Genomic DNA, 15,190 nt, shown 5'->3' with positions numbered 1-15,190 from the left:
GGCCGGCAACAACCTAGTGCGTTAAGAGGATACGGTAGCGAAAATGCTAAAATGGAAAGGAGCCCCCCTTTCAACTTGGGAATTTTAGTTAAATATACAAGTGTTAATATCTAGATTTATCGAAAAAAAATTGTTCATTAAGAACAACTCAGTCAAAAGATATTTCAAAAAAATCTTTAAAATCGAGGTTCCGCTCTCGACTCTTTCTCCTTCAAAACTTAATCAATCGGAACGAAATTTGAGAATCTGAATAACAATGAAACAATCTATGTCGGACCGTTTAGCTTTTTTGGTTAATTGTTACCAATCTTGAGTATCACACCTTTTTTTGCGCCACAATGAAAAAGGCGGTTTTTATTATTTGATTGGCTATAGTCTTTAAAAAGCAGAATATCAAAAAAATCAAAACGGTCCGACACAGATAAAAATAATAACAATCTGTGTTGAAAAAATCATTGCTGCTTCAAAAACCAAGGAGGAAATAGTCGAGAGCGTTTGTATGGAGAATTGACCCCTACCGTATCGTCTTAATTGCGCGAGTAGGGAAGTGTGTGACCGGAGAGGGTAACATCGCGGCAGCGCAAAAAGCAGCGCGAGGGGCAACGCGAGAAGCATAGTGTAGCAGAGGTATAACAAATAACTATTGTTCCAGATCTACTTGTTTTACCCAGACGAGTTATACAAGTACGTTGGCTCGAAAGGCATCATATCGCTACAGCTTCTGGCGTTCTGTTCGTCGTTCAGTAATCCAATAACGTACTGCTTCATGAACCGCCGGTTCCGACAGGCCTTCATCTGTCTTATCAAGAACTGCAGACTGTTTAGGTAAGTTGAAGATAAAGAGAGTACAGCGGGGGCAAATCCCGACTGGGGGCCAATTGTAACTGATCTATTTTTTCCATTATTAAACTATTAATGAGTTCCAAGTGTATCCACTGAACATGCGTACCATATACATATAAACAGTGGACACTCTAATTAATAATGCAAACATTGTAAAACATGGAAAAAATGGATCAGTTGCATTGGGCCCCCCAGTCGAAATTGGCCGCGATGCACCTTACGAGTATTTATGCAAAAACTTTGTTCAGAAATATTTTGTTCTTAAAAAATGTAAAAGATAAAATTTTAATTGCCTCCCTTCATATTATAAAGAATGAAAATGTCAGCCGTTAATGACGTAACTCAGCAATTCCCGTCAACTTTGTACAAAAATTAAGGGAAAAGTTAAATTTGTTTTTATTAATTCCTATTTTGTTACCAAGATTTTGTTGATGAATTGATATTTTATTAAGTTTTATTTCGTCATTAAGGTTCTCTAGTATCTGTATTTTCTTAATTATAACAATTATCCTGTATATATCTTACGAAAGTCGAATTATATTACTAAATGTTGGTAACAAAATAGGATCAATTAAAATTTGCTGACGTGGCATTGTACAAAGTTGACGGGAATTGCTGAACTGAAACTTGATAGTTTTAAATACAAAAAGCTTCTGTCAAGTTTAATTCGTGGCTTACATTGGTATTTTTTTGTACAAAAATATATTTCTTTTAAACTGTCATCTAAATATTTCTTGGAAATTATGGTTCTCAAGTTTCATGAAACTCAAGTTTAATTTTTTAGCAAAAGTTGTAAATTACAAATGTATAAAACTATTTAGTAGTACTTTTGAAAGACTGGTCTGCATTTTTTTTTAATTACTCGACAAATGCAAGAGGTAATCTGTCACCGGATCCTATAGACGCCTTCATGTATAATAAATAGGGGCGATTCTTAGTGCGTTTTCACATTATCCGGTGTCGGATGTAGGACCGATATCCCATACATTTAACGCCGTGTCTTGCGTGGGCGACGGTCGCGCGACCGTCGCGCGACCATCGCCGTCGCGTCTCATACTTCCATATCGATAAGGTTTGATTTCGTATGACTGCGTCGCATCGCCGTCGCGCGAACATCGCGCGACCGTCGCCCACGCAAGCCACGGTGTAAGTCAACATCCTTTGATTTTTGCCTTTGAAATCCTTCCGACATTACGACACTTACACGTTGTCGACCTTTTGACCGCCAAATTTTTTCTTCGAGTTCTCGTGTCGTGTGAGTCGTGGCGCTGCCAGTTAGTACTTATAAATTTATACAAATATTTGTCTTATTTATCAGACTTCGGCGAAATGTGCTAGATATTGTAAGACTGAGTTGTCAGACTACGGCTGTTTAAAGGTTAAATGCTTTGAAGAATCTCATACTACAAGAGCCCCTCGAGAAAATCTAGTCACGGAGCTCACATTACATTACATTAAATTACTTGTAATGTTGGTGCTTATTACATGGATAAAGATTTCAAGTTGAAATCACCCTTTTAGGTGCTTTATGCCAGCAAATGCGACGATAAATCTTCGAAGGAGTGCCCTTTACATTAGCATAAATTATTTTGACGCAAGGAACTCATTTTCTCGATAGTTAGGTTAGAGGGATTACCACAAACACCAATTCGAAAATATAATAAAATACATATACCGGGTGGAACAAATTAATGTTATCTGGTTTTTGTTTTAAGAATTTTGTTATTTTAGTATAAGGATTTTAAACTGTATTTGCATGTTTGTACCTGTGCTTTCATTTTAGCAAATAAATCAAAAACAAAAGCAGAATATTAAGAGGGGGTAGAGCAGGGAGAATTTTCAGAATCTGTCAAATTACCCCATTACACACACAAACACCCTTCACTCACACTACCTCAATTTACTGTGAAAGGTCAATGACCCTTAATTTTTTTCAAGAGTGTTATTTTGAGTTTGTAGTCAACTACTGACCTCCTTTGAGAAATTAAAACTGTAAAAAAGGTAGGATACAAGAAGACAGAGAAAAAATACGCATCATCTAGCTTTCCTTCTCTGTTCATGTCTCATGTGACTTAAATTTACCTAAATATGTAGATAACGTTCCTTATTCAATTGATTGTTTATCTAGGTGTATTTCAAATTACTTTGCACTTCATTTTGCGTTACTTTTCTATACTTAGATTAAAAATCGTCAGCCTGCCTATCCCCGCAAACATTTTTCAAAGACGTGTGTGAAGGGCTAAAGGCCGATACCTCCAGGCAGACAATTATGGTCGCGTGATAAATGATAAAACATCAGCCCTATCACACTATTTGTAAGTGTGATAGGGACGGCCCGATGTTATACCATTTATCGCGCGACCATGATTGCCCTGCCGGTCTTCGGAGGCCTGTGCTGTGCATTACGTATATGCGGGGTGTATTAAAGACTAACAGATACGTACTTTATTCTTTTTGGTCGTTAGGTTTTTTATCAATTTATCATTTATTTTGATACAAAAATAAAGTATGTGTATAAAATAAAAACCTAATGAATAGAGTACAGCTAGCAGCAGTCATGTCAGAGACACAAAGAAAGACAGGGAATATCGACGCATATCTTATCTTATCCAATACTGCCATCGGCATCTGCATCAGACTCTTGATCTTACCCAATTTCCGAGTCCCTTCTCTTAATTTCAGTTCCTTGAGTTGAAAATGTTGAAACTCATATTTAGTATTAAATAAACCACAAATACATATAAAAATCACAATATAATTTTAAATTATGGCTTAGGCCCTGTACCAGTTGCAGTCGCCACGTCTGTAAAGCCCTTGTAGTTTCTTTTAAATGGCTAAATACCCAGATGTCATGTCATACACATCTGTGATGTAACTGAAAATTAAAAAACATCGCTCAGAGATAAGGTTCAAATTAGCATGGAAAAAAATACAGTGCAGTCAAAATACCATCAAAATACGAAAAAGCATTATGTCAATGTCAATATCACTGCCGTATGCCGTATTTCAGGCCATAAGGGCTGTTTTCTCAAAAATGAAAAAATCTCAAAAGCAGAACTTTAAATAGTATTTTATGCAACAGGCGTTTAAAGGAGATCAAAAAAGACGAGTGGCGTGGGTAACAATTTGAGGCGAAGCCGAAAATTGTTATTATAAGACGCCACGAGTATTTTTTGACTCAGTTAAACACCGTTGCATACAATACTTTTTCTACGACCATGCACTTAGTTTTTAATAGGTTTCTTGAATAACTTTCGTGAAATTCACACTGTTTCCTGTATTTTTAACCGACTTCAAAAAAGGAGGAGGTTCTCAATTCGACTGAATGTTTTTTTTTTTTTTTTTTTTTTGTATGTATGTTACTCGATATCTCCGAGAATCCTGGATCGATTTTGAAAAATTTTTTTTTGATCGAACGGGTATAACCCGAGATGGTCCCATTGACACCAAGTCAGGGTCTGATGATGGTATCTTGGAGAAATCGAGGGAACTCTTCAAATGTTATAGGCACATGTAAGGTTTTTAGTGTATTTTTTTTTCAAAGGTACACCAGTATTTACGCCTGACGGTAGTAATTTTATGTGGCTGAGCTGATGATGGAAGGTCAACTCCTCAATGGTTAGGAGTTAAAGGATAATTCTTTCACTACTGTACATATATTCGGACTGATACATATAATATCACTAGGAACCACGAAAAATCAACAAATAAATTAACTTTTTAACAAAAAAATAAGCGCGTTACAAAACACGGAGAAACTAAAAAGCCAAAAATAATAAACCTTTCAATTCAGATTTCTTATCGTATTGCAATAAGCTAAACATCCAAATTATAAACAAATCAATTATTTTTGTAGTCGGTACCAGACCTGTTCGTCGCCTTGCTATTGCCTGTTTGCCCCACCCAACCATACACAGACTGGTACCGACTCCAAAAATAATTGATTTGTGTTTGATGATGTTTAGCTTATTGCAATACCATAAGAAATCTGAATTGAAAGGTTTATTATTTTTGGCTTTTTAGTTTCTCCGTGTTTTGTAACGCGCTTATTTTTGAAGGCGGTTTTATTTTTTGTTAAAAAGTTTATTTATTTGTTGATTTTTAGTGGTTCCTAGTGATATTATATGTATCAGTCCGAATACATGTACAGTAGTGAAAGAATTATCCTTTAACTCCTAACCATTGAGGGTTGACCTTCCATCATCAGCTCAGCCACATAAAATTATTACCATCAGACGTAAATACTGGTGTACCTTTGAAAAATAGACTAAAAACATTACATGTGCCTATAACATTTGAAGAGTTCCCTCGATTTCTCCAGGATCCCATCATCAGACCCTGACTTGGTGCCAATGGGACCATCTCGGGGTTATACCGGTTCGATCAAAAAAAAAAATTTTGAAAATCGGTCCACGATTCTCGGAGATATCGAGTAACATACATACAAAAAAAAATAAAAAAAACATTCAGTCGAATTGAGAACATCCACCTTTTTTGAAGTCGGTTAAAAATAAAACCGCCTTCAAAAATAAGCGCGTTACAAACCACGGAGAAACTAAAAAGCCAAAAATAACAAACCTTTGAATTCAGATTTCTTATCAGATTGCAATAATCTAAACATCCAAATTATAAACAAATCAATTATTTTTGAAGGCGGGGCCAGCCTGCGTATGGTTGGGAGGGGCAAACAGGTCTGGTACCGACTTTAAAAATAATTGATTTGTTTATAATTTGGATGTTTAGATTATTGCAATCTGAAAAGAAATCTGAATTCAAAGGTTTGTTATTTTTGGCTTTTTAGTTTCTCCGTGTTTTGACGCAAAGGTTTGCACTGTCAGCTCAGCTGCCCAAAGCCTTCCCGCGCACGCGCGCCGTATCGTTATAAGGCGTTGCCATGGTTACAGAGCCAAACAATGCGTTTTCAGTTTTTTCGATACTGCGCGCACGCGCGGAAAGCCGGCGGACACTGGCTTTGGGGAATAGACTTTTATGTAGGGTTTTAAAGATCTATGCACGACCCTGTAAATGACGAATAATAGTTCGGGAGTAGAAAAAAGACTTTCTAGGAAAATTATTTTGAACTTGATAGGTAGAACAATTTTTAAAAGTTGTACAAAAAAATCTGAACTAAGTTTGTAACTATATGAAAAGCATTTTTTATCTTAGATTGCATATTTTATATGCATATTATCGTAACGAATTTTCTTTCAAATAAAAAAGAGAATTATTAGAATAGGTTGACGGTGTCTACCGTAAACTGGGGTTACATTGACCAATTTGGGAATTTAAACTTCTCTAGCTTCTACATTTAATGGGTATTTTTACCCATTAAATGTAAGAGTTAGAGAAGTATAAATTCCAAAATTGGTCAACGTAACGTAACTAAGGAAGAAAAAAATGGGACCATCAACTTTTTCAGTCTTTTCCTGCTAAAAATCTAAAAAGGTAACAAAATAAGTGATATCAGGATTATTGTTTTCTGTCACGATGCCTGCACGTATGAAATGTTTCTTTTTAACCCAGTGGTTGACTGATAGAGAATGCCTTAAGGCATTATGTCCACCATTTGTACTTATTTTTTTATGTGCAATTAGGAATAAATAAATAAAAAATAAAATAATGTACGCAGAAAAAAAACGATGTGATCAAACATAAAGTGACATTGGGGTTACTTTGATACACTATACAGGGTGTCCCAAGAATATGGGACATGAAGGGAAAGTACCTAAAATATCACAGATAGGATATATTGCTGAAAGAAGACTTTATTTTATTTTTAAAACTTAGTAAAACTGCATTTAAAGATTTTTTTTTTTTTTTGAAAAATTGCATGGACAAAATTTAAGGCTAAGGAGTATGCTATGTAAAATGTTAAAATTCATGGTCTTCCTTTTATGTCCGACACTATGTTATTTAGAAAAAAATAATCCTTATGATGAAACGTATCGATCGGTATGACAAAATTACAGAATGATTTTTTTTTTCTCGTGTAGCGGGTTTGATTCCCGGTTTAACCATGTAATTATTTAAAAATCTATGAATGCAGTTTTACTTAGTTTTAAAAATAAAATAAAGTCTTCTTTTAGCAAAATACCCTATCCATGATATTTAAAGTACTTTCCGTTCATGTCCCATAGTCTTGGGACACCCTGTATATTTTTTTTAATGATAATCGAATGTAATCCCTTACAAAAGTATTTTATGTCAAGAAAAGATAAAAAAAAATGGTTCGCAGTCAAATATTACAACTCTTTAACGCTATTTTGGGGTTACTTTGATCAAGAATAAAAATTAACATCTTCGAAAAACCAACTTTATTTGCAATTATTTCAATATTTATCACAAGAAGCGATCAAATTATCAGCCTCAACAAGTACCGTGACAAAATCAGACAATAATTAACTATGTGTCATTATGGTCAATGTTACCCCATGCAAGTGATCAAAGACACCCCACAGAGTAAATCATTAGTAGTAAATACCTAGTTTGACTTTATGATACAAAATTCAATACAATGGTATAGCTAAACACATTTCTGGCAACCTAATATTCACTGTGAACCTTTTACTTTAATACCCACTACGTTAGTTTAGAAGTTTATTTAAACATGAAAAATAGCAACAAACTATGCTTATATTTTGACACGTTATCCGCACTGCCCACGACCATACTTACTTATTCACCGCGTCAGAGCACCATCTAACTATAAAGGTTGGTTAAGGGTTATCATAATATGTGTAGATTTCATTACCGACCACTCATAACATATTAAATCCTTATTTTTTGGTAAAATAAATATAATACGCTCGTGACAGGTCATATTTTGTTCGCAATCCGAAAGAGTCAACCCTTTTCCCTATTCACCCCCTTCCCGACCCTATTCACTCCAACGTTAGGGTGAGCGAAAATTACTAAATAAAACGACATATTTTCAAAGACAAACCGAAGTTCACACTGCCGGAAGATTTTTTGTGTAAAAAATTAGCATGGCACATATAAAAAAACTGCTATCGACGTTCAAAAGTCGGTTTTGGCCCTATTCACCATGAATTACGTTATTTATACCCGTTCCGACCCCATGAACCCAAAATCTTCAGAAAACGATGTACTATGTAGCCCAATTTTATTTGGTATTTTGGAGGTAACTAGTAAAAATAATTCAGTTTTACAATTGTGCGAAAATAGATTCTCATTTGGCCGGTTTTTTTAACCTGGCCTGGTGGCCTAGTGGTAATAACGTTAGCTGCGTAAGCTGAAGACCCGGGTTCGATTCCCGGCTCAGCCACCGTGGGCCTTGTCGTTTTTTCTTTCGTGTATGATATCTATTTCAATATATGTATGTATGTATGTGAACACTTTATTGTACATAAGACAAGTTAGGACATAAAAATACAGTATAGTTATGATGTACAAAGGCGAACTTATCCCTATAAGGGATCTCTTCCAACCTTTGAGCGAATTGAAAATTTATTATTTATATAAACTTGAAAAAGAACAAATCAAAAATGATTCAATAAAATAATTTTATTTCTTCCCTAGTTGTATAGTGTCATACTTATGATTTTTATTTTAAAGTAATCCGTCTATATTATAGCAACCATGGGTGATTTTTGCGGACTTAAGTAGAAACGTGGAGGTAGACAGAAGTGTGATTAACATTTCTAAGTGTTAATTTCTTGTATCTAGTCTAACTACGAAGCAATACATTGACGTATAAATTGCGTCCATATACAGAGAGGTCATTCATAAAAATACCACATTAGGTAAGTTATATATATTTTATACAATGTGACAAGCATTGACCACACATCCCAATTCACCCCTCTTCCGACCCTAATCAGCCCCTTCATAAACCTATTCACCCCCTTTGCGACCCGAGTCCCCCCATTCCTGATCCCAGTCACCCCTCAGGCCGCGGATATTTATTCATCCCGTAAAAATTCCCCAACACAGTTGCATCGCTTTCTTCATGAAAACCATTATAAAAATGAAAATTATGTCTTATGATTTTCTGTTATACATAAACTTTAGAAGTGTATACACATTCAAAAGGATAATGAACGATTAAAATGAGTAAAAATCCAATAAATTTGAACGACAACTTTGACAGACATGAAACTATAAATAAAAATGTGTGGCTTGCACATTTTCACTGTAATTTTAAATATGTAACACATTTTTTTTAGTAACTAAGTACTTTTCACTCAACAGATAACTGTTATTGGCCTAAGACTATGTAAAAATACCTATGTAAGTTGAATATTTACGGCTGTTGTCCTATATACCAATAATAATAAAAAAACATAATATATTATTTTCCTACTTTGATTGCGGAAAATAGAAGGAATATGTCAAGAAATATAATAACATTATATACCCCCGGAACCCTTTTCACCCCAAATTACGGTATTTATTAAATTGTCATTATGTAAAATGTCGGAAACTACGGAACCCTACACTGACGCGCTCTTGGTCGATTTGCGAAATGCTATGTAAGAGATAATAAAAAATTACACCTCCCAATTTATAATAAGTTTTTTTTTTGCAAAAAAAATATTTATTGCTCTCCGAGACATTTTTAAAAACCCCTGACTCAATGGGGATACGACGTTTCATAACAGAGTTCCTATGATCACCTTTCTGCTCCATCATCAGATTAGCTCCATGATACCATAATATATCATTGTCACTTGATTTACATATGTGTGCACAATTTCAGCTCAATTGGAAACCGGAAAGTGGGTCAAATTTAGCTTCTACGTTTTGACTCAAACTAACATACCTACTAACAAGGCAAGTTGAATAAAAGCTTGTACCTATAAAGGCTTCTGATACTAGATTTGCAATAAGTTTACTTGTCATAATTTAAGAACAGATGAGACAGACATATCCAATGACACAAGTCTATACCGTTTTCGTGAACTGTCAAATCACCTCATACAATTTACGGCTGTAAGGCAACCAGGTAGGGTTTATTATTGCACTTTAATTACATATTAATGATTTCTAGCCCGTAAGATATATATTTGCTTTAACAATGGATAGATATTTATGCAGGTGAAAGTGTAATTTAGGTTTTTATAAAGAATCAAATATTTTTAAGCGACCCGATCAGATATGTATGCGGATCCCTCCCACATCTACCGTCTTGCGATCGTAGCGTCGGGCCAACTGTATGGCTAAGCCGCGCTAACGCGGCGTCTTTTTCCATACAGTTGGCCCGACGCTATACGCTCGCGAGACGCTAGAAAGAGAGACGATGTTTTTGCCGGTCACGGAGCATCACAAATGCATGCAAGCATGTCGTCATATACTTATGGCCCACTATAGAAAATCAGATATTTTTGCACGACTGTTCATAGTCATGTATGCTGGTCACCAGCTGGTGTTCCATGAATATTTGGTCTAGTTGAGTGGAGAAGTGCCATTCAAAACAAGCGCTTTGTAAACAACGATGTATTTAGGTGATTTATAATTATTATTGTTTTCAACTTACGGTTACGTGTTCGCGGTATGCACAGAGTAAATCTTTAATGAAATTGAGTATTTTTTTTATATACACAATTAAATTTGAACCAGAAGCACTATACCTATACCCGCTCGCATTCCCTTTTTTCTATTCTAAGTAAGAATCGATTAATACGTATCTGAATATGTATGAATAAATTAAATTGTAATTGTTTACATACAACCTGTGAAGTTTGGTTGACAAAATTTGACGTAGGTACTGTCATATATATTTTTAAAATGACGTACTGTTAATACCAGCGTAATGAAAATGTATTCCAATGAGTAAAACAAAACATGAAACTTTTTTCAATTTAACCGAACTAGAATGAAATCATTTATACTCATTCGGTTGTGTTCGTTATTTTCTTTAATAATGTGATATATTTTTATTTATTTTTTATGCACAAACCATGCACCTTTAAATTTTAAATGAGATTGGATCTCCACCTGACATATTTGATTTACCCTATTTATTTTGAGCACAATTTTACACTGGTATAGTTTTTCGTGTACGTACACTATTTTCTGTCAAAATATTTGTCAAATTTAATTGTCAACGCGGAGCGACCGGCGACACGTCTGCCTCCGATGAGCCGCTCACGGCATCTAATCGAAAGGAGAATTCTGACAGCAATGGCGAATGTATGGAAATTTTACGATAGTTTAAATTTAAGGTAAAATTTCTTTGTTGCCTTTGAGAGGAAAAATATAAAAAACCTCAAAACTTCTAGTCCATTTATCTGGCTTTTAGAATCACTTAATGTTATAACTAAAGTATTGAATTTTTTAACAAAGTTTACTAAACGGCGACATACGTTTTTCTCATTTTAGGTCAACTTTGCGTGGGTTTATTTATTATACCTTTAATAATTAGAGATTCTGAATAGTCAAAAGTTGTAGACACACTCTTTAAGATAATAACTACATTTATTTTATTTCATTTAATTTAGAAATGTGAGCAGCATTTGTTAAACGCCGAATGCACTTTTCGAGGATTTCGTACGACCCCCTCTTAAACTGTAGGCTATAAATACTCCTTAATATTTTGACCAACATTTGTTCAGCGACTTATGAAGTATTATTTTTTTTTTCTAACAAAATAAATATTAGCTTCAATGTACACCATTATTGTTGTCATTGACGTTGTCTGTAACACTTTAGACTAAACAAAATTCGATATATATTACCTCTTAACTCTTACCGATACATAAATTATCTCTTAATATTTCAAGGGTGATAAAAATCAAAATACAAAATATGTTTTTAAGTCGCTGAACAAATGTGGTTCAGTTAAGAAGTATAGGCTACAGTTTAATTTTTTGCTTTTGTTACAAGGCCCAAAATAAGTAGGCTGGAGTTTCAGTACCACTGTTGGCAAATAACGGCTTGAAAAAAAAATGCAGTGAAAAGTTTGACCCGTCGCCAAACTGAACCCTAATACCACAGTGAACTTACATGACACCCACGGGAGGAATATGGTTGGTGAAATTCGTAACCCGTCACCATTAGGCTTGTGCCGTTTCGTTCGTTGATCGGAACGCTCCGATCTCGTTCGATCGTTCCCACGAACTAGTTCGCTCTTTTAGGTCTTTTGCTCATATAGTTCAGCCAGACCAGCGACCATTACTACGGTCGGAAAGATCAGAACGAATGGGACCAAATAGTGTCAAATGATACGAATAGTCCACAGATAACAACAATTCCGGGCCGAAAGGTTATTGTTTTTGTGTTGCTCTGCTAAGTAACTCGCTCTCGGTCGGCGCAGTCACACACTCGTTCTCGATCCAAATCGCTCGCGCTCGCCGATCCTATACTGAACTAAATGAGCAAAGACCGATTTATAGAGCACGGAAAAATTCAGTTCATTTCGGTCATTGATGGGATTTTATTCCTAACAGTCCATAGTTCGTGAACGACACAAGCCTAGTCACCATATGGGACGGGACGGCATTTAAAAATAATATTACAATTTCGTTTCCTTTGTGAAGATATATAATTGACAAAGGAGAATGCTCGCATTTGCTCTTAACGCAGAGTAGACTCTCATCTCAGCCCTCTTATTTATTCTTCAGGCCAATTTCTCACATGAGGTTATCTGAAGGATGCTGTTCGAATATCGTGCACTCACTCGTAATTTCACCTTAGTGTATTGGTGTGAACGTGACACACGATGACCGAATGACTTCTTTCGGATATCGTCTTGATGTCGGTGTACGTCTGAATTACCTAGTGTGAATTGTCCCACTTCTCAATTTCACCGAATTCACAAACATCATTCTCAGATAACATTCTAATTAATAATAGTTACTAAACATAAGATACCGACAGACAACATGTAATTTAATACTCTTGCTAAGAAATCTAAGATTAAAGTTAAAAAAGAATTTTAAGTTGAAGGGTTATTCAATCCGAAAGTGTACCAAAAACTATAAAATAATCATCCTCGTCGTCATCATAAGGACCAGTCAAATTTCGAGCACCAACCACCTAAGGGACCGGCCACATCAGAGCGTCGCGTGTCTCGGGGCGCGCAACGGACGTTTGCGCCACGCCGCCGCTTCAGTGTAATTAAAAAAACGTCTCCTTAGTACATTTTGTATAGGAAGGACGTAAGACGCGCCCCAGGTGGCGTGGCGGCGGCGGGGCGCGCGCCGCGCCGCTTCGCTTGGCGGCGCGCCTTACGTCCTTCCTATACAAAATGTACTGAGGAGACGCTTTTTGAATTTCACTCAGGTGGCGTGGCGCGGACGTCCGTTGCGCGCCCCGAGACACGCGACGCTCTGGTGTGGCCAGTCACTAAGACTCGTATTTAACGCAGTGTTAGCATTGTATTGTTGCGTAACCTTTTAAATTCTCGCGTTTTGTACCCGTATTGTCGCTTTCTGATCGAACGCGATTAGACAACATATTTTTGTTAGGGTTCCATAGTCAACTAGGAACCCTTATAGTTTCGCCATGTCTGTCCGTCCGTCCGTCCGTCCGTCCGCAGATAATCTCTGTGACCGTTAGCAATAGAAAGCTGAAATTTGGTACCAATATGTACATCAATCAATCCGACAAAGTGGTAAAAAACGTAGTGTGGAGTGATTTTTTTTTTCATTTCAACCCTAACCTGTGATTTATTGTTGGATAGGTATTGAAAAATGAATAGGGGTTTACTAAAATATTTTTTTGATAATGCTCATATTTTCGGAAATAATCGCTCCTAAAGTAAAAAAAATGTGTGTCCCCCCCTCTAACTTTTGAACCATAAGTTTAAAAAATATGAAAAAAATCACAAAAGTAGAACTTTATAAAGACTTTCTAGGAAAATTATTCTGAACTTGATAGGTTAAACAGTTTTTGAAAAAAATACGGGAAACTACGGAACCCTACACTACACTGCGCGTGACCCGACACGCTCTTGGCCGGTTTTTTTTTTACTTTTTTCCGACGTCTCAACCGCCGGTAGTATTTTGTGACCACAGCCAGTGCAACCTAGCTAATCGATTTTGAGCGGAGAGTGACATTAGGGCTGATATACACGAGACAAGTTCTCACATACGAATTTCATTACAATGCGGCGCATCAGCTGGTTCAATTTTGACGTTAACTCGTTCGCAAATCGCAATGTAAAAATCATAATCGAGTTCGCTCGCAATTTTAACGAGATAGGACTTATTTATACGGTGCGAAAAGTTGCATGTGTGTGTGTATACGAACATATTGCGTTATTTCATCTATCGTTGATGTAACCTCAGATGTACTAAAATCATCTGATCCGCAATGTACTAAAATAATGTATGTAAAATCTTGTGACCCGAAATGTAGTTAAATACACAGAATATTACAGGAACTGCTTCGACGAAAAGCCGCAGTGCAAACAAGCGACGCCTCCGCCCTCCAGCCAGGAAGTCACGGCTTGCGTGGTTCGGGGCAGTCAGACTGGTCGCTCAGGTAAGCATCATCATGGTCCTTGCGTTATCCCGGCATTCGGTGGCTCGTGAGACACTGGAGTCCACTTTGACAAGTAATCACGAGATTTGGCGTAGTACTTAGACTAGTTGTATGAAAGCGACTGACATGCCCCAATTTCATATAGGTGACAGGTGCGACAATTGTCACAAAATATTACATATGTAGAATTATTGGTTTCACCACGCTGATAGGTGCGACAATTGTAGAATACAATTGTCACGACTAACCATAGGGATAAATGTATCAAATTATGAATAGTAGTTGACTCAAATGGCAATAAGTAAATTTATTTAATGGATATTTTTATATTTATTGGCTGACTATAAATTTAAATGCCTTTGTTAACTTCGATAAAACTTATTTTAAACTATTCATTACCTAAATCCTCTCCCACCATTATACTCGTATAATTTTCTTCGGTAACATTATTTATGTGTATCAAGTAGGCATTGGTTATGTGTTAGTATTTTGTTTCAAAAACAATATTTCAGTATGGATATAATAAGAAAGATGACTATCTTAAAACTGATTTCCGACCGCAAATTCGTGTTATTTAATAAATTTGATAACAAATTAATATCCGCAATGAAAGTTAATACTTAAATATAAAGGAATAGCTCAACGTTTGATTGAAACGGGTGTATGGCAAAGAAATAGAAATATCTAAGATATATACCTAACTTGGCACTATACTAAGTATTTAATAAGTTTGAATTATTAAGATATAGTGGAAGAAGCGAGGGGAGGCCTTTGCCCAGCAGTGGGACACTACAATAGGCTAATAAATAAAAAAAAAAAAAAGATATATAAAATTTATTTCTTATAAACGTGAATAAAAGAAGAAGAAGTAAAAACATTGACCATTAGGTACTACAATAAA

General features: G+C 35.8%; 1 protein-coding gene across 1 annotated transcript in view; it reads left to right on the top strand.

The window, feature by feature from the left end:
- The window catches only part of LOC125229107 (cholecystokinin receptor-like), a 174,215-nt gene that overhangs the window by 111,063 nt on the left and 47,962 nt on the right, over positions 1–15,190 (top strand). The window contains 2 exon segments of the mRNA XM_048133886.1: positions 653–825; positions 14,186–14,289. Of these exon segments, the coding sequence (XP_047989843.1) occupies positions 653–825; positions 14,186–14,289 (277 nt within the window).

The sequence above is a fragment of the Leguminivora glycinivorella genome, chromosome 8, assembly GCF_023078275.1.
Source record: "Leguminivora glycinivorella isolate SPB_JAAS2020 chromosome 8, LegGlyc_1.1, whole genome shotgun sequence".
Classification (NCBI taxonomy): Eukaryota; Metazoa; Arthropoda; class Insecta; order Lepidoptera; family Tortricidae; genus Leguminivora; species Leguminivora glycinivorella.
This window is presented reverse-complemented; position numbering and strand designations above follow the sequence as displayed.